This window comes from Chinchilla lanigera, unplaced genomic scaffold (genome assembly GCF_000276665.1).
Source record: "Chinchilla lanigera isolate Chin_1 unplaced genomic scaffold, ChiLan1.0 scaffold00142, whole genome shotgun sequence".
Lineage (NCBI taxonomy): Eukaryota > Metazoa > Chordata > Mammalia > Rodentia > Chinchillidae > Chinchilla > Chinchilla lanigera.
The window spans coordinates 29,809-50,548 of record NW_004955543.1 but is presented as its reverse complement, the minus strand read 5'-3'; the positions used below and the strand labels follow the sequence as shown (position 1 = coordinate 50,548).

Genomic DNA, 20,740 nt, shown 5'->3' with positions numbered 1-20,740 from the left:
GCGCAGCTACCGCTTGAGCTGGTGACAGACCTTGACATCATCCACATGGTGCTGGTTTTACAGGCATATAGAATTCAAGACTTATGGGGTCTAGGAAGCTTCCACTAAGATTTCATAAGACCTGGGAGGTCAACGCATGAAGCTGTGAGAGTAAAGTTGGAGGTGCAATGGAGATTCCAGGAAGTTACAGATGCTAGGAACATGGAACATCACGTAGCATTCCTCTACAGGCAGTGAGCAGAGCTATTGAGAGAAGTCATTGGGGTTCAAATGGCAAAGCCACAGGGGTGTGGCCACCGAAACAATTTGGAGTTTCCATCTCGCCACAACTTGGCCCAAGTACTGGACATGGAGCTACAGCTCTTAATGTTAGATTTTGGTCTTGTTTTGGTCCTGTTCCTTTTCCTCTCCCTATTCCTCCCTTTTGGAATGGGAATGTTCATCTTGTGGTGGTATATGTTACTTTCTTTTGATCCCCCCCTGCCCCCGTACCGGGAATCGAACTCATGACCTTGCACTTGCCAGGCAGGTGCTGTGCTGCTGAGCTAAATCCCCAGCCCCTTTCTTTTGATTTTTACAGGTGCTCACAGCTAAGAGTTTGCTTTGAGTCACAGAGGAAACTTCTCAGCAATGCTGGAACTGTTAAAAACGTAACCACCCATGTCATTCCCATGCCTTTCTTCCTTGGAGCCAGTCAACTATGGACTAAAAAATATGAGCCAAAGTAAACCTCTCCTTTAAGTTGTAGGTGTTGGGCACTGTGTCTCAAATGGCTATTGCAGAATCCCATTCCTGGCTTGTCTTCAGGCCTTGTTGATGATATCTGAGGATAAGTTCATCAGCTCAAGTTCTGCTTTTCCTGACAGGCAGCATCTTCTGAGTTGTCAGCTTGCCAATTAACTGAAAGTCAAAGAAAAGGAAAATTTTAGCTGGGCATGGTGGCGCACACCTGTAAGCCCAGCACTCAGGAGGCTGAGGCAGGAGGATCGTTGTGAGTTCAAGACCAGCCTGGGCTACAAAGTGAGCTCAAGGCCATCCTGAACTGCATAGTGAGACCCTGTCACAAAAAGACAAAAAAAAAAAAAAAGAATTTTAAACAAAATTGCATGTCCTCGGGGTGAGGGTATGTAGCTCAGTAGTAGAGTGCTTGCCTATCAAATGCAAGGCCCTAGGTTTGATACCAGCACCCCCCCCAAAAAACCCCACTTTCTTTTATAATCATTGTTCACTAAGCTTGAACATTGTTGACTTCCCCCTTTTATTGCAAATAATAGCATATAGAAAAATGCACAACACATAGGGGTTCAGTTGATTAGCTGTAAGTTGTTATTCTGTATAACTGTAGGATGTTCACCCTCACTGCTGTGTGATTCCCCACTGTGAATAGACCATGATTTAATGGAGGTGTTACAAAGAGTGCTGCTATAAACATTCTAGTATTCTACTACTTCTTTCTCTTTTTCTGTACTGCTGGGGATGCAAACCTGGGCCTCATACATGCTAGGCCTACAGCCTACTACTGAGCAATAGCTGCCACTCCTCTAGTACTCATTTCTTAGGAATGGAATTGGCAGCTTTAGTAGCCTGGGCTACACAGTAAGTTCAAAGCCAGCCAAAACTACATAGTGAGACCCTGTCTCAAACACATGCACACATACACACACACCTGACAGTGCTCCATAGTGGCGGTGCTATTTTACGTGCCCAGCAGCACAGACCAAGGTTGCAACTGTTATTCATCCTTCCAAATGTTTAGTGTTGTTGTCAATCCTTTTAACTGAGCTGGAACTTTTGTCTTTTTTTTTTTTTTTGGTTTTGTTTTTTTTCCCGTACCGGGAATCGAACTCACGACCTTGCACTTGCCAGGCAGGTGCTGTGCCGCTGAGCTAAATCCCTAGCCCCCGAACTTTTGTCTTTTTGAGACATGGTTTCACCATGCAGTGCAGGCTAGCCTTGAACTCACGATCCTCCTGCCTCAGCCTTCTGAGTGCTGGGATTATAGGAACGTGCCACTGTGCCCAGCTGTGATTTCATTTTTTTTTTAAAAAAGGTCTCTTTTTAAGAGAAGGCTTAGTCAGAATAACCTGATAGGGCACTGTCAAAAAAATGGACATCCTCTTAACACCTGGGGCTTACCAAATTCTGCTATGGGTCAATTGGACCAGTCATGACTCAGTTTTACCCTTGGAACTCTTCTGTGTCCTCTCTACTGTGTCAAGTTTCTACTTAAACATTACCCAGGGAGACCCATTCATGACAGTCCTTTCAAAACTGCTAACAGCTATACCTACCTAGAATTTCTAATTCTCATTGTTTTACTTTATCTATTTTTCATATCCCACGTTACTTTTACATATTACACATAGTCATGCATCATTTAATGAAAGGGACACACTGTGGGAAAAAGCATCCTTAGATATTTTGTCATTGTGCAAATATTGTACAGTATACTTACATTAAGATGGCTATGACATCACTAGGTGATATAATATAGAACTACTGGCGTGTATGTAGTCCGCTACTGACCAAAACGTCATTACACAGTATGTGACTATTGCCAGGATGCATAAATGTGAAATACAAGCTATACAGTATATTTGTGCCTTCACTGATTTTTTCCTCTGTGGTAGTGGGGATTGAACCCTCAGACTCACATATGCTAAGCAAGCACTCTACACACTGAACTACAACCCCAGTCCTTTTTCTTACCTTCAGAAAGAATCTTGCTAAATTGCCCAGGCTCAACTCCAACTAGCAATCCTCCTGCCTTAGCATCTTGAGTAGCTAGGTTATAGGTACTACAACACTGAGCCTGCTCATAGTGTTTTATTTCTTACTCCTTTCCCAAATTAGTAGCTATCTAAGGACTGAGCTATTTGTCTGTCTTCCCTGCTCTACCTCCAATCATAGAACAATGCCTGGCGTACAGTATGTCCTCAACAGATGTTTACTGAATGCCTCACAATGGAATATGTAAAAGCTTTAAACAGTTCCTAGCAGACAGCAACAATGTCTAGTAAATATCCCTTGACTAAAATCTTATCAGTTGATACAATGTTTCAAAGGTCAAACTGAGCCAGATATGATGGCATAAGCCCGTAGTCCCAGCTATTTTGGAGGCTGAGGTAGGCAAGAGTGCTTGAACCCAGGAGTTTGACATCAACCTGGGCAACACAGCAAGGCCCATCTCAAAAAGGAAAACAAAGTTAAATTTTATAGAGCTTTTTCTTAGACCCCCTTCACTCGAACCCTTAGGTACAAAGGCAAGCTTACCTTAATGTGTTAAGGTAGACAGTTCATTTTGTTGTCCTTTATTTAGCCAAAAAAAAAAAAAAAAAAAAAGAAAAGGGTCTCAGATATTTGGCTAAATCTTTCTTTCCATTCATCATGCTTAAGTCAACCCACTGATTTTTACAGCTATTGGGAGGCATGAAAGAGGGACCATGGGGTTCAGGGCAGAAAGAGGCACACTGGGAAGGTGTCAATGGGGGCTCAGAGCCACTTTTCCAGACCTCGGGGGCCAGCACGTTGTGGTGCTGAGGGGCAGCCAGGGGTTGGGACAATGCATCTGCTCTGCTGATGGGGCAGTCCTGCGGGCAGGTCTCCTTGGCCAGCCGCCCCTTCTTCTTCAGTATGCAGGCCTCCTGGTATGGAGGCGAGATAGGGGGCTGTGTGGGCGGAGTATACTTGTACTCAGAGCCATCCTGTAACTGCAGAGACACAAGAGGCAGGAGACCGTGAGGCCTTGAGAACTAGGAAGGCCTTCCTCCCACTCTTGCTGGCAGGGCACTCACGTCCAGTGGGTAACTGCGGTCTGAATCATAGGCGCTCAAGTCCCCACAGGTCACAAAAGGCACAATAATGCGGGTGGGACCATCCAGTTGGTTGAAATCTGAGTCTTAGGAAAAGGCAGGGAAAAGACTGAGGGACAGGACCAGTCATGACTCAGGCCACAGTGTGGGTGCCTGGTCCTCCCAACATAGCCACCAGCCACCCTCCCCTCAGCAACCCTTTCTTCAGTTCAGGTCACCTCCTTGTTGGGGAACCCTCTACCACCCATACTGACACCCTGATCTGAATTTTTCCCAGCACTCATGTCCACTTTACATTCTTCCTCATGGGGCAAAAGTCCGATATGGATGACCTGTCCACCTTGGGACATACAGTATGATGGAGTGTCTTCCTCGGGTATGACTGAGGGTCTTCCTAAGACAGAATTCCCTTAGTTAAGTGGAGTCTTCCCTGAGGCGGGGCTGAGGCTGCCTCAAGATGTCCAGTTCATGAGGCGGGAGACAGCGTCCCAGGGATGGCCCCTAGCTCTGGCTCTCACCGTACGAGTGGTCCAGCAGAGGCTTGGTCAGGTCAGCAACGAAGCCCTCAGGAGGGTCATAACCCCGACAGACAGCGAAGGCCTCTGTGGGGGGATGTGGGTTGAGGGGTGACAGATTGCCACCTCTACCTTGTGCAGGCCACATTCCCGAGTGCCTCCTTGCCTGCCCAGCCTCCACCCCACTGACCGATGCTGGAGTTCCGGCTGCTCCTGGGCTTAGCGCAAAGCACACTGGAGAAGAAGACTCGCAGCTGGCTGTAGAGCAGCGTGACGTCCCGGCCTCGGAATATCTGCAGGGTGGAGAAGCTGAGATGGAGGGACAAGGGTGGGCCTCAGGAACCTCTCCACTCTACCAAGTTCCCCAATGCTTACCTTGGCCACAAAGCAGCCCCCTGGCTTCAAGACGTGGGTAGCAATGTTCAGAGCCTGTGGGCAGGACAGATGGCTGAGGATGAAGTGGAGACAGGCAGGAGGAGGCCAAAGGAGGGCAGAGGCAGCCAGGGTTACTCACAGCTAGGAGGAGCTGGGCCTGCATGTACTCGTCGACATCATGGAGGCCTGTGACTGTGACAAGAGGAACAGCATTAGAGGCCCCGGTGGGTTCCATGTATCTTCTTGCATCAGAGATCAGATAGCTAAAACAACATTCTCAGGCTATTACTAAGGTTCTCGGTGTACATTACTACCTGCCAACTGGACACATGCTTGGAGCTCCCAACCCTTAGGAAATAAGTCATTTTAATTCTAAACTAACTTCACACACAAGCAATGACAGATGGTCCCTCTGAGCTGAGTTCACAGACCAGACCCTACATTTCTAACAAGTCTAAGTTGAAACTCCCGGACCCCTTGTCCAAACCTGCTCCTTCTCCATCTCACCCATGCCTTCTAGGTATTCTGGCCCAAACTTCAGTTCCGTTTGACATCCTTCTCCCACCTTCTCCCCATACCTATGTTCAAGACAGCAGCAAATTCCACACTCAAGTTCCAGACATTAGCAAATCTCGGCAACTCTATTTCAAAAGGTGTCCTCAATCAGTCCCCCAGCTTTCCCTCACTCCTCTCACCTGACTGCCATAGGGGCCTCCTTCTCCCAGGACCTCTGCTTCTGGTCCTGCCTCTCCACTGCTCAAGCAGCTTGAAGGAGGGATCCTGCCATGCCCCAAGCCACGCAGTCCTCTGTGTACAACCCTCTCATGGTTTTGCCCAAACAATCATCTTAGAAAAAAAGGCAACATCCTCACCATGGCCCACCAGCACCTGTCAGCCCCCCACCTTTTTTTTGACTATTGGGGACTGAACCTAGAGTCTTTGCGCTGAGCTAAACTACATTCTCAGTGTTTGTTTCTGTTGCTCAGGCTGGCCTTAAATTAGTGATCTTCCCAGCTCAGCCTTCAGTGTAGCTGGGATTACAGGCATGCACTACATACCCAGCCTTATCACTTTTAAACATGTCACTTAGCTCAATTGTCTGTTTTCTTTCTTTCTTTTCTTTTTTTTTTTGGTTTTTCTCCGGTACCGGGAACCGAACTCACGACCTTGCGCTTGCCAGGCAGGCGCTTTTGCCGCTGAGCTAAATCCCCAGCCCCTCTTTCTTTCTTTTCTTTTTGGTTTTTTGAGACAGGGTCTCGCTATGTAGGCCAATCTGGCCTCAAACTCAGTGAGCCTCCTGCCTCAGCTTTCCGAGTGCTGGGATTATATGTGTGTACCACCATGTCTGGTTCAACTATTTCTTTTTCCATTGGCTCCCACTAAAACATCAGTTTCATGAGGTTAGAGATCAGGGTAATTCTGTTCACCAATATTTTCCCAATAAAACAAGTGCTCAGCAAATTTTTTTTCTGGTACTAAGGATTGAATTCAGGGTTTCTGCACTGAGCTATATCTCAGCCTTTTATTTTTTATTTTGAGCCAGGGTCTTGCTAAGTTTCCCAGGCTAGGCTTGAATGTAAAACCTCCTGCTTCAGCCTCCCAGAATGCCAGAGCAAATGTGTAACGGATAGAGGACTGACTAAAAAGTACAAACAGTAAGAGGGAATTGGATAGGTGCAGAGAGATGAGAAGAGGGAAGGGTGGACAAAAAGGACAAAACTGAAAGGGAAGGCTGGGAGCGTAGATCAAGGGTAGAACCCTTGCCTAGCAAGTGTGACGTCCTAGACTGAGCCCTAGCACCAGAAAAAATAAAAAACCTAAAAGGGGGTGTGGACAGGGGAAAAGGCAGAGGCAGAAAACAGACAGTTGAGGAAGTTAGGGGTGTGTGTGTTGAGGGGGTGGCTGAGACCAGAGGAAAGAGACAGAAAGTCAACCAAGGTGGGAGACACAGAGGACACGCACGTCACCTCCCCCTGCCCATTTCATTTACCATCAGGAGCCCCGTCACACACCACTAGGTCTGCATGGCAGCCTTCAAAGTGCTGGATGATTTCCTTGGCAGTGGAAAGCTACAGAAAGAAACAGAGAGAGAGATCAGAGAGACAGAGAAAGAGAAAGAGCGAGAAAGAGAGAGAGAGAGGAAGAGTGACCCAGCATGGCCCACTGGTACCCGCAAGTCCAACCGGCCCTAGCGCCCCCCAGGTGAGTCAAGTCCTCAGGCTATGTTAGTCTAAGACTGGGTTTCATCTCTGGGACCGACTTCATCACTTTTTGTGGTCTCTCTGTGATGATGACCTGCTGGCTGTGTTTCTGTGCTGCTAGTCTTTTTGGTTTTTTTAGGGGGTGGGTGTTGAGACAGGGTCTTAGTATGTAGCCCAAGCTGGGTTAGAACTCATAATGATCCTCCTGCCTCAGCCTCCCAAGTGCTGGGATTATAGGTGTGTGCCACCATGGCCAGCTGTATCAGTCTCTGATTCTCTGGCTGCTATGCTGGGATAGAACCCAGGGCCTCTTGCAGGTCAAGCAGGTGCTCTACCACTGAGCCACACCCAGCTTCTCTCTGCTTCTACTGCTAAGCTCTCTGCTTCACCCACCAGCCAGCCCAACACCCTCAGTCATACCCTCACCTGGGTGATGTCTCCTTGGATCTGTATCACACCTGGCAGGGGAGCCATAGCCTGCAAATCCACAGCCACCACACGGCCGGGCCCCTGGCCCCTGTGGACAGTGTGGCCCATGTCAGCTCAGTTTTTACTCATGGCTCCTCCCTCACCCAGGCCACCCCTCCCAGCGTCCCCACTCACCCAATCTTCTGACTCAGCACCTGGCTCCAGCTGCCTGGGGCTGCACAGAGGTCAACTGCCCGTGTCACACCTGAGAACACACAGGGAAAGTATACCGGTCAGTTGTACCCAACTCTGCAGCTCCTCACCCTTCTCCACTGGGGAGCACCCATGCCTATCCACTGTGGGTGCTGGCTCCTCTTGGGGATTCAGCCATCTTCTCACTTGTCTCCCTGCTTGAGACCCTCCAAGTGAGACTGCCCGCCACAGGGAGCTCTGGGGACCTAGCCCACTTGTCTATCCCCTCTGTCCACCGCAACCTCTGGGTGTCTGGCCTGCCTTAGGACCTTGGAAGAGGTGGAATTCCTCATCGAGCTGTAGCAGCTTGAAGGCACTGCGGGCTCGCCAGCCATTCTCCTTGGCTAGGCGGTAGTAGACATCCCGCTTGTCCTTTGATGTCCGTCCCATCTCACACTGTGCCCACCTGCTGACAGTTGATGCCACCTGTATCAGTAACAAGGTGAACGGGCCGCCAGTTACCTGTATGGGGCAGAGAGAAACATGTACACCGAAAACCAAGCTCATGTGACCAACACAGCAGTTCACTCAGCACATGGGAAGCCTGGAGCCCACAGCCCAGGGGCCCCGTCACTGAGTTCTCAGGCTCCATCACTTGCCTCTCCGACCCCACAAGCTCAGTGCTTACCTGACAGATGAACCATTACCGACCCTCTCTACCTGTCACTGTCACTGACATTCTACTTAGTAACCTGTGACTCTCAACACTTTGCCTACCTCATCCCGTTTACCATCTCACTGACCATCTCTGCAGTTGTCTGCGTTGTCCCTAGATTCACAGAGCCTTACTAGCCCCCATTAATCCTTGCCTTTCACTTCTATTACCTAATAGAACCTCTGTGTACCTCGCACTCATTTAGTCTGTTTACCCTTTACTGTACTTCACCCATCCCTCCAATGATTAGGCCCTCTGCAGTTGCTTTATTATTACATCTTTAACCAGTAAGAATGGCTAGAGTAGTGACGGCGAACCTTTCAGAGCGTTCCGTGACACAAACACCCCGCTGCGGCACACGTGCCATAGGCTCCCCACCTCTGGTCTAGAGGATCATGGCCTATTAGCTCCCTGTCCTGCTCTGTTACTTTCTTTGCAGCCCTCCACTTTGGGCCTCAGATCACACTACTGGTCCCCAGTCGCCGATCATTAACGTGCGGCTTAGGTCCTCCCTGAGGCTCACACGTCAGCTTCCTCCCCCCCCCCCCCGACCTACCCTCCACTCACCACTCAGTGACCACACCCTAACATCTCATTATTACTCTTTTCTTACTCTGCCCCACCCATCAGCCTCTCACGGTCTCCCCGCTCATCACGGCCCTCATCAGTCCCTCGATCGAGACCCCTCCCTAGCTCTATTGGTCCCTCCAGACGTTCACCATTATCGCCTTTACTGCTACCCCGGCGCTCTGCATTAGCCCGCCACGCAGCCCGTCTCCACCAATCCCTCCGGAACCACGCCCCGTCCACCCCCGTTCGAACTGTTTCCTTAATCCACGAGCGCACCCCCTAGTCCCCAACACTACCGGTCCTCAGTGACACCAGCCGGGCTTCCACAACCCTCGCAGTCCGCCCAGCCTCCCACTAACAGCACGGGCTACACACTCCCGGAGCGTCCTCACCACCTCGGAGCCCACCGCGCTGGGCCCACCAGATCCCGCTCCAGCCGCGGCCACACGCCGCACTCCCCCGCACCCTGCATTCGTCCCCTTGTGCAGATGAGCTTCGGGGCTGCAGCTCAGCCGGCACTAGACGCCGGGCTATGCAATCGCGGCACAAGGACTGACCTCCCTGTAGCCCTGCCGGCGGGACAGCGCGGCTGTGCCTCCAGTTTCGGCTAGGCTCCGCGTCCTACGTGCCCCAGGCCTACCTCTGCTGGCGGGACGAGGAAGGAGGCTGATCCGCCGGCAGCCCGAGTCTCGGCAAGCGCACCAACCGGCGAGAAATGGCAGGGCTTCGGGTTGTGTTCATAGCTGCCTCGGATGCCTGCCACACATGCCTAATGCTTACTGCGGCCGGGCCCACTTGGCATAACAGAACCCTAAAGCTCCAGCGAGGTCCGCACCGGACCCAAACGTACCACGTGGACCCAATCAGGTAGTGCCCAGGTTTCCGGGTCACACGAACGGCGGCTCCCAACATGCAACGAGCAGGACCGAGCGGCGGAACCCACGCACCACGTGGCCGAACGTCGCGACGCAGGAGGACAGCTTCTTTGTGCTTTTGTTCGGAGACCCGCCCCGCCCTTTTTGGAACTTGTGTGTGTGTGTGCAGGGGCGACTGTCGCTGAGTCTATGGACTACATTTCCCAAGATGCAACGGCAAGACCTGGCCCACTTATTTTACTCTTCAAGGAAAATGAAATTACCGCCCAGGGCGTGAACGGCAGAAAAAGTGCATTGGTAAAGCGCGCGAAAGTTACTCTGATGCAATTTCAATCCCGCTTCCGCTAGTTGGTAGCACTGTATTTAATTTTGACCTCTCAGAATATTGGTTTCCCCATCTGGGAAATGGGGATAATCAATGATGCAGAATTTACGACGTTAGTGAAGGTTAAAAAAGTGTCGTTTAGGACACTATCCCATCCTTTCTTTTTTATTTTCTTTCGTTTTTTAAATTTTTCTTTATTTCACAGGATCTCACTATGTAGCTCAGGCTGACCTTGAAATCACTATGTAACTCGCCACAGTCTTTCTGCCTCAAACTCTCGGGTTCTGGGATTACACACGTGCACCACCACGCCGAGCTTTGTCCTATCCTTTCTTAAAGACTATATACATTGCTACCCAGTGCACAGAACGAAATATAATAATGGGACATTTCGTATAGCCTTTACCATATGCTAGGCACTGTCCTAAATTCTCAGTGGTATGCTGGTAAACGGTTAACTGGCTTTTGTCAGAGGCGGACACTGGTTTCTAACATTTGCCAGTTTCCATGATTTACACAATATCATCTGGTCAGATTTCAATTTACCTGTGTATAGTCTCTAAACATGAGATGCACTGGTACATTATATACTATTCGTCCCATATAGATAAAGTACTGTAGGGGTAAATCACCTTAAGAGCATAAGGTATGAGTGAAATGCAATAAAGTAATTAAGATGTGATGAGTTCCAAGTATTACCTTTAAAAGTTTAATAGATTTAATTGGAAGCCTACTGTCTTTTGTTGTTGTTGTTTTTTGCTTTTGAGAGAGTCTTGCTATGTAGTTCAAGCTGGGCTTGAACTCACTATGTTGCCCAGGTTGGCCTCGAGCTCATTTCGATCCTCGTGCCTCAACCTCCCCAGTGCTGGCATTACAGGTGGGAGCTATCACACTTGGCTAACATTTCATTTTTAACAATAGTTGTTTATATCATCCAATTCACAAAAAAATTGAACAAGTGATTCCTGCATACCTGTGCAAGTTGCTTCTGGTGCATCATAGAATTCTTTCTTTCTTTTTTTTTTTCACTTATTTCAGTCTTCACAGCAGCCATATGAGTTACTTACTGTAATCACCCCCAGTTCACAGTGGAGGGAACTGAGGTACGGGAGGGCTATATTATAGTACATATATAAACATGTTGTTTGGATGTTGTTTGTAGCTAAGTGTTCAAGAGCTTGCCTAGTATGCATGAGGCGCTATCACAACAAAATCCCTATCACAATAAAAAGCCATTAAATATGATAGGGATGTGATTATATAAAAATATAGTGATGTATAATATTTACTGTACAGGCTGGGCTTGGTGGCACACGGCTATAATCCCAGCTACTCTGGAGACTAAGTCAGGAGAATCATAATTTCGGGGCCAGCCTAGGCAATTTAGTGAGATATTGTCTCAAAGTAAAATATAGAAAGTCCTGGGGATGTAGTTCAGCAGCAGAGCATTTGCCTGGCATGTATAAGGTCCTGGCTTCAAACCCTAGTACCAAAAAAAATTTATACAGAAATTACATTGCAAGCTAGGTGTGCTGATGCCAGCACTCTAGGGGCAGAGGCAGGAGAATCACTGTGAGTTCAAGTCCAGCCTGGGCTAGATAGTGAGTTCAAGGCCAGCCTGAACTGCATAGTGAGAGCCTGTCTCAAAAAAGAAACCAAAGGGCCAAGGGTACAGCTCAGCAGCAAAGCACCTGCCTGGCAAGTGCAAGGTCCAGGGTTTGATTCCTAGTACCAAAAAACCCCCAAAGAAACCCAAACAAAAAAACCCAAAACAAATAAAAATTTACATTGCAGTACACAATAAAAATGCCATTATATGTAAATATAAAGAAATATACAATAGTATATATTTTATACATTTTGTATATCATATAAAACCTATAGTATTATACACAAATATAAATTAATATGTCAATATAAATAAATATGGTAGTATCTGTACATGTACTTACTAAATTATCTGTAATAAATATAGATAGGGCAAAAGTGGTGGTGCACACCTGTGATCTCAGCACTCTGTGAGGCTGAGGCAGGAGGATTGTAGATTCAAGACCAACCTGGACAATTTAGCAAGACCCTGTCTCAAAATAAAAAATAAAGCAAAGGGTCCCCAGTACTGCTAAATAAATAAATACTATTAAATAAGTAAATATATAAGGTTTTGTCAGGTAGTAATAAAAACTCTGAAGAATTATAAAATATGGTGAGAAAAGCCAGGCGTAGTGTACACCTGTAATCCTAGAACTTGGGAGGCCAAGGCAGAAAGATGCTGCAGTTTGAGACCAGCTTGGGCTATGTAGTGAGTTCAAGGCCAGCCTACACCACATAGTGAGACCCTGTCTCTAAAAAAAAAGTATGATGAAAAGTATGGAAAGTTTCTTCCTGTTTTACTTTTTTTTTTCTTTTATTTATTTTTGAGACAGGATCTCACTATGTAGTTCAGGCTGGCTTTGCAGTCACTGTGTAGCAAACTGGACTCAAATTTGAACTCAGTATGTGTCAGCCTCCAGAATGCTGAGATTACAAGTGCGTGCCACCACACTTGGCTTTTTTTTTTCTTTTAAATGGGATCTTACTCTCCTCCCCAATCTGGCCCCACACTCCTGGGCTGAAGGGATCTTCTGTTCTCAGTCTCTGGAGTAGCTGGAACTACAAGGGGTGGGCTCTTGCACTTGCTGAGTTGTTTGTTTTTCAATGGTATGGTCAGGGAAGGCTTCTCTGAAGAGATGACATTTGAGTGGAGACCCAAAGGGGAGTGCATCCCTGGAATATTTGGAGGAAGTGAATTTCAGGAAGAGGGAACCCCAAACAGTGTGCAGACTTGAGTGGAATAAGTTTGGTGAGTATTGAAGGAAATGAATGATTCTTTTTTTTTTGGTGGGGATAGTAGTGGGGATTGAACCCAGGGCCTTTGCACTGAGTTACATCTCTAGCCATTAAAAAAAAAATTTTTTTAAAGGATTTTGAGGCAGGGTCTTGCTTAAATTACTAAACTGCCCAGGCTGGGCTTGAACTGGCAATCATCCTGCTTCAGCCTCCCAGAGTGCTGGAATTATAGGTGTGCACCACCACACCAAGCCTGACTAATTCTTCCTGCCTTTGAAGGTGAGTTTTGTCAGGCAAGCATTCCTGGCGTCATGTTCACTGCTGCCTCCCAGTGCCTAGAACCAGGCACAGCGCAGTTTCCCTTCAATACATGGTTACTGATATCACACTTTTGTGGCAATGTTTCTTCATTTTTTTCCCTCAGTGGTGCATTTTGCAGGGCCCTGGGAGGAGATGTAGATAAAGATGCAGAGACTCTTGAAGGGGTCCCTTGGAGGCAGGGAAGAATCGACTGCTTTGGGTATAGCTCAGTAGTAGATCCTTTCCTAGCCTGCCCAGGGCCGTGGGTTTGAGCTCAAGCACCACGCAGAAGCAAAAAAACAGTTTTGCTGATAAAGGGCCTTGTGGAGTGGTGGGAGCCCAGCTGTCTGTAGAGATGAGGGAGTGTGAGAAAGGAAGGGTTTAGGCCACCAGCCTGCTGCTCCACAGGAGAGGAATGGGCGCGTGTTCACCCTGCGAGATGCTTCCCATGTCCTGTTTTCTTGCAGCTTGCAAAGAGGATGTTTAAGTTTTGGCAAAGAAACTTGCTTCCTCCAGCAGGGCTGGGAGTTTGGGGGACAGGAGCCAGGCTCTGAACTCCCCAGGCTCTTCCTGAAGTAGGGTGTCGACCTGCAGCTCCCACCCGGCACCCCACTGAGAGCAAAGGTATCTTTCTCTCAGCCTCCTGAAGAGGTCAAGGAGCAAGGAGCTGCCAGACCATCTCTTTCCCAGAGCGGCATCTGCACAGCTCCAGGGAAAGAGGGTGGCTCAAAGGGGCAGGCTAAGCCAGGGAAAAGCTGCTTTGCTGTCCTACTTTGAGGGACTGGAAGAGACTGGAAAGTTTACTCAGTGGAGAACGTTCATGAAAGGCCAGATTAGAGACTGAAAACAATTCATTAATTCCTTTCACAAATATGTAATTAGCAATTATGATGGCCAAGCACTGTTCTAACATTAACTCATCAGATCTTCCTAGTAGCCCTCTGCACTGGCCATTATGGTGCTCCCAAGGAAGCTGAGGCACAATGTCTTAGTTACTTTTCGTTTTTGTTTTTTGTTTTTTTGGTTTTTCTCTGGTACTAGGAACTGAACTCACGACCTTCCACTTGCCAGGCAGGCGCTTTGCCGCTGAGCTAGATCCCCAGCTTAGTTACTTTTCTTGTTGCTGAGACAAAGTAACCAATGCTCAAAGTTAAAGGGGGAAAGGTTTGTTTAGCTCACAGTTTGTAGAGGTTTCGGTTCATAATCTGCTGACTCCAAGGCAGGGTGGCGTGGCAGAAGAGCAACAGTTCATGGCGGGCAGACTGTAACAAATTAGCAAGGGACCTTAACAGAATCTTTCTGCCCCTTTTATATTGTATGTAGGCTGCGGGGATTAGGGCAGTGCCGAACCAATCAGTGGACTGATTTACTAATCACACACCCTTAATCCCAGCATCACATACTCTAGATCCCGACACCTCTGAAAAAGCCCCACCTATGACTGCATGAGGCTTTGAGGACATCTAGACGCAAACCACAACACACAGGGAGGGGTAGGAATTTGCTCCTGGCTGCATAGCTGCAGAGCTGGGAAAGCCTTTGCTGTGAACTGTTTTGTTATGTTGCTCCCTCTTCTCAGTGCTCCTGAGCAATGACCTACATTAATGAAAATTTGGGATCTCCTTAGAACAATTGATAAGACCCAAAGCGACTTTGGCTTTCTTTCTCCATGCTGGGGATGGAACCCAGCTCTCCAAACATGCTAGGCAAGTGCTCCACCTCTGAGCTATACCCCTAGCCCTTTTTTTTTCCTTTATTTTGAGACAAGGTCTTGCTAAGTTGCTTAGGCTACCTCAGCCTCTGAATGCTAGGATTATACAGGTGTGTGCCGAGAGAGTGGGCTAAAAATGACTTTTAATAAGCTGGAAGGAATAGGAATCTCAAATATCGCACAAGAGTATGGTTTACTGAACCAGTAAAACCTTTAAGTGGGGATAGAAGTCCTACTCTGATGAACTAACAAGTTTCAAGCCATGATCAAATTTAAAGAACATGTGTTCCACCAGGCATTGGTGTTGCACTCCTATAACCCCAGCATTTTGAGAGGCTGAGGCAGGAGAATCACAAGTTTGAGCCCAGTTCAGTCAATTTAGTGATTTAATAAGACACTGTCTCAAAATAAAAGTAAAAAAGGGCTGGGGATGTAACTCAGTGCAAAGGCCCTGAGTTCAATGTCTAGGACTGTACACACACACACACAAATCTGTCCTGCTGCACATGGTGGCACACACCTGTAATCCCAGCTCCTCAAGAGGCTGAGGTGGGAGGGTCATAAGTTTGAGGCCAGACTGGGCAATTTAAGGAGAACTTGTCTCAAAATTTAAAAAATGTGTTAAAGGGATGGGAGTGTAGCTTTGTGCTCTGTGGTAGAGTGCTTGCCTAGCATGTAAGAGGCCCAGGGTTTGATCCCCAGCACTGAAAAAAACAAACCACCAGAAAACATGTGTTCCTTCTTAAGCAGGTCACCCTGCACAGCCAGACCCTACTTCTTTCTGTTTTCCTCCACCAGCATATGGTGAATACCTGCTATGCACAGTGCGTGAAATTCCACGAAGCTCCTGGGTGTGTAGAGCAGGGTGAAATTCATCCCCTCCCTCCCCAAGAGCTCCTTTGGCAGAAATAAAAGCAATAGTGACACTTGGTAAGTGCTGTGTGTCTGGTAGGCCTGTCCTGGGTAATTCTGGAGAGCTGGGGAAGCCTAGGGAGGAGAAGGAAGCAGTCAGAGCAGGAGGCTGCGGGTGGGCGATGGTAGGTGGATGGGAGGGGCGTCTGTGTGTTGTCCAAGGTACACTAATTCTTTGGATGGGACACTTCAGACTTTTCTTGAAATATTTACACTTGCCTAGCTTCCCCTCCTCCTCTTAGTCACTAGGGCCAAGGACTCTGATAACAGGCGTACCTTTCCCTGCTGCCTGAAGCACAGATGTTGAGTAGTGGCTCTGGCTGGGGGAGGGATATTTGAGGAGAGAGAAATCAGAGTAGGCTGGGATAGGCCCTGAGGAGGGAGGAAACAGGGGCTGGAGGGGACTGGGAAGGGGTGTGTGTGTGTGTGTGTGTGTGTGTGTGTGTGAATACTCTGAGTGTGTCCCATCTGCCTGCTCAGGTTGAGAACCACAACCATATGCATGTGAGCTGTATGTATCTTCCCACGTCACTTGTCTGATGTGTCATCTGTCTATGCTGCCTGCCCAACTTTTCTATTTCGTGTTTGGGGACCTGTGTGTCCTAATGTGCCTGTGAAATCAATCTGTATGGGGTTGCACCTGTGTGTTGCTCATTGTTTACGTGTCTCCTTGGTAAGGTTTGTGGGCAGTGAGTGTGTTTGAGTCTGTCTGTCCTGTGTGCGATCTCATTGTGTGTGTGTGACTTCAGGGTTCCTAGCTGTCCTTGGTGGGTGAGTAGCTGCAGGGGGGTGCCATACAGGTGTTTGTTGGGAACCTTTGCATGTGTGCTATCTGAGCCCCTTGTTTCTTCCTCTTGCAGATTTAGGTGTATTTTCTGGATTTCCTCTTTGCCACCATAGTAAGTGTGCTCTGCATTCCTGCATTTCTTATTTACGTGCTGTTTTTTTTTGAGACAGAGTCTTGCTATGCAGTTCAGGCTGGCCTTGAGCTCACTATGTAACCCAGGTGGCTGTGAACTTGTGGCAATCCTCCTGTCTCAGCCTCTGGAGTGCTGGGATTAGAGATGTGCACTACCATGCCCAGCCTGTGGTTTACGTGTCTTTGTAAGCTTTTCTTGAGTGTTTCTTTTTCAATTTTTTTTAAGACAGGATCTCACCAGGCTCACTGGGTCATTAAATTGCCCAAGCTGGGTTTTAATTTGTGATCCTCCTGCCTTGGTCTCCTGGAGTGCTGGGATTACAGGCATATATCACCACACCTGGCTTTTGCTGGGTGTTTCTTCTTGGACTCTGTTTGTGAATCTCTGTGTTTGTGCTTGGCTGTGTACAGCCATCTGCACGAATGTATTTGGTGTGTGTGTGACTGGGCTTCTCTGTACAATCGTGTCTATGAGTGTCTCCGTCTCTTACCTGAGATTCATATGGTTACGTGTGATCACAAGTGCACACACAAGTTTGCATGCACAGAGATATCATTTTAGTGCCTGAATCTGGAAGTTGGGCTCTAGGGCCACTGAACATAGACTGGTGTGAATGGGAAAGACAAGGGGCAATGTATGAAGTTGTGCTCTTTGTGTGCTCGTCTGTGCCCTCTCCATGTGGCTCCGACTCTGCACGTGACTCACCAGTTGGTTCTCTGTGGTGTGGCTATGAGTCCAGAGGCGTGATGTCGATAGCTCTGTGTCTGCTCATACTTTTGTCAGTCTGTGCTGCCTGTGTGCAGCTCTGAGTCTGTGGGTGATGAAACCTGTGAGACTTATTCCACTGCATGGCTGTGAGCATGTGACTATCCCAGGGCACACGTTCTTCCTGTGCAGTTGGGAGCCCATGTGTGTTTGTGTCTGTCCACTTGGACTTTCTGTGGGTGGCTATGAGTCCACATGCACATTTGGCTACACTTGCTTGCACCTCTGTGGCTGGTGGTGAGTCTTCCCCCCACCTTCGAGTGTCTGGATGCTGCTGCTGTAAAGTTGTGATCCCTGAGTGTGCAGGAGTCTCTCCTGCTGCGGGGAAGTAAACACCCGATCCCTTACCCTCCTCCAGCTGCAGATGGGGTGGGGGCATTTAACTTAGGTTTGAAGGCCAGCCAGCCCTTGGCCTCTTCGGGAATTCTGTGCTCCCTGTTGGGGGGTGGGCCGGCAGACCAGGGGCCACTTGTTCACCTGGGCTTTAAGCAGCCCAGTCCAATTATGCCCCACTCTTAGGTGTACCCTCCCTGACTCCCTGTAGAGGATACATGTCTTGCCTGAGATAGATATGCCTGTCATGTGCATGGATGGGATTTTTTATGTCTTCTTGATTCAGCTTTGGTAATTCATATGTATCTAGGGATGTGTCCATTTCTTCTGCATTTTCCATCTTGTTAAAATACAAGTTTTCAAAGTAGGTGTAGATGATCTGGATTTCTGCAAGGTCCATTGTGACTTCATCCTTTTCATTCTTAATTGCATGAATTTGAGTCTTTTCTTTTTTTTTTTTTTGGTAAGGTTGGATAATGGCTTGTCAATTTTTGGGGGGCGCACTGGGGATATAGCTCAATGGCACAAGCACCTGCCTGGGAAGCCCAAGGTCCTGAGTTTGATTCCCAGTACCAAAAAAAAAAAAGAAGCAATTTTTTTAGGGGTACCAGGAATCAAACTCAGGACCTTGCACTTCCCCGGCAGGTGCTTGTGCCACTGAGCTATATACCTGGCCCAGGGTTTGTCAATTTTATTTAATCTTTCAAAGAACCAACTCTTCGATTCATTGATTCTTTGTATTGTATTCTTAGTCTCTAATGCATCAATTTCTGCTCTGATCTTTATAATTTCCTACCTCGTATGAGATTTTTGGCTTAGTCTGCTCTTCTTTTTCTAGAACTTTGAGGTTCACCACTAAGTAGTTTATTTGCACTTGTTCTGTTTTCCTGATAAGGATATTCACTGCTATAAATTTCCTTCTTCGGAGTGCTTTTATTGTGTTCTGTAAGTTCCAGTATATTGTATCGTCCTTATCATTTAATTGTAGAACTGTCTAATTTCTTCTCTAATTTCATCTGTGACCCATGGTCTGATAATATGCATAGGATAATTTCATTTCCTTTGCATTTACTTATATATGTTCTATGAGCAATTATGTGGTCCATTTTGGAGAACAACCTGTGTGCAGCTGAGAATATGTATTCTGATGTTGTGGGGTAGAACACTCTGCAGACACCTACTAAGTGCATTTATTCAAAGGTTTGGTTCAATTCTAATATTTCATTATTGACTTTTTGTCTAGTTGATTTGTCTTTTTGTGACAGTGGGATATTGAGATCCCTCAATACAATTGTATTAGGGCTTATTTGATTTTGCATGTCTGTTAATATTTGTTTTATATAGTTGGGTGCACTGGTATTTGCTGCATATATATTTATGATTGTTGGGGCTAGAGATTTAGCTCAGTGGCACAGCACCTGCCTGGCGAGTGCGAGGTCATGAGTTCGATTCCCGGTACCAGAAAAACAAACAAAACTATGTATGATTGTTATCTTTTTCTCTTGGATTGTTTCCTTTACAAGCATGTACTGACATTCTTTATCTCTCTTACTCAGTCTTGGCTTGAATTCACTTTGTCTGCAAATAGAATAGCTACTCCTGCTTTTTTTCTGAGTTCCTGTCACGTGGAGTATTGTTTTCCATCCTTTGATTTTCTTTCTTTCTTTCTTTCTTTTTTTTTTTTTTTGGTGGTAGCAGGAATCAAACTCATGATGGGAAAAGTACACACACACACACACACACACACACACATACAGATATATATATATACATATATATATTAGTTAAGATAGTTACAGTACTAATTTCTCTTAGTTTATTGAAAGGAAAGGTTTGTGCTAATACTGTTTGGACAATCAAATGCTGATATCTTGTACTCTGAGTAACTAATTTAAAGATAACAATATGCAATGTATTATCCATAATTACCCTCCTATTATCTTGGTTTGAAATTGTGGTATTTTTTTCCTCTTTAAAATAAAAAATAAAATAAAAAGCACATTTTATGAAAAATAAATATATTTTCCAAAAAAAGAGTCTATTCTTGTGTTGAACTTCTAGAATCTTTTTTTTTTTTTTTTGGTTTTTTGTCCGGTACCAGGAACCGAACTCACGACCTTGCGCTTGCCAGGCAGGTGCTTTGCCACTGAGCTAAATCCCCAGCCCTAATTTCTAGAATCTTGACTATCATATACCTGGCTTTAGATGTTTTTTTAGTCTTGGATAATTGGAATTCTAGATGCCTCACTTATCTGTATGTCAAATTCTTTTTCCCTACCGGGGAAGTTTTCTGCCATGAGGTTATGTGAACAGTTTTTTTTTTTTATATATCATTTGTGCTATCTCCTGCTTTTTCATTGACTCCAATCAATCTTAAGTTATTCTTCTTTGCCTCATCTAGCAGTTGCTGGATTAATTTCTTATAGTTCCTTGCTATTTTTAAGGAATCTTTCTGTTCATGATCATTAACCACAAGCCTGTCCTCACATTGGCTTAATCTGCTGTAGATTCTTTCTTTCTTTTTCTTTTTTTTTTTTTGTCTTTTTGAGACAGGGTCTCGCTATGCAGTTCAGGCTGGCCTTGAGCTCACTTTGTAGCCCGGGCTGGTCTTGAACACGCAACAATCCTCTTGCCTCAGCCTGCCAAGTGCTGGGATTATAGGCATACGCCACCACACCTGGCTGCTGTGGATACTTTCAATGGAATTTTTATTCTCCTGGATATCTGCTTGAATCTGCCTTATGGATTCCATTTCTTTCCTGTGCTGAGCATTCATGGCTTCCATAATTTTATTAAGCTCCTCTGTTTTGTCTGTATCTGCTCTAGAGTCATTAAGCATGGTTTTCATTGTAGTCACCATCTCTGCAGTTATCTGAGAAATTATTTCTGATTTGATTTTTTTCTAGAGCCTCATTCAATTGCTTTGTTGTTATCACTTCAGAGAGGCCCAGTGGGTGGCTTTCAGATTGTCCCACCTCATTGCCC

The 20,740-nt window shown here is 46.6% G+C and overlaps 1 protein-coding gene across 1 annotated transcript; it reads right to left on the bottom strand.

Moving 5' to 3' along the window:
* Positions 1-713: 713 nt before the first annotated feature.
* Ftsj1 (FtsJ RNA methyltransferase homolog 1 (E. coli)) lies at positions 714-8,025 on the bottom strand. Its single transcript, XM_013508159.1, has 12 exons — positions 7,833-8,025; positions 7,507-7,576; positions 7,330-7,420; positions 6,693-6,771; positions 4,842-4,894; positions 4,703-4,756; positions 4,518-4,620; positions 4,331-4,414; positions 3,795-3,898; positions 3,513-3,710; positions 3,274-3,309; positions 714-900 (listed from the first exon to the last, which is right to left on the bottom strand). The coding sequence occupies exons 1-11, from the start codon at positions 7,951-7,953 to the stop codon at positions 3,283-3,285; spliced, it is 984 nt and encodes a 327-aa protein (XP_013363613.1). The 5' UTR covers positions 7,954-8,025; the 3' UTR covers positions 714-900; positions 3,274-3,282.
* Between the last annotated feature and the right edge of the window lie 12,715 nt (positions 8,026-20,740).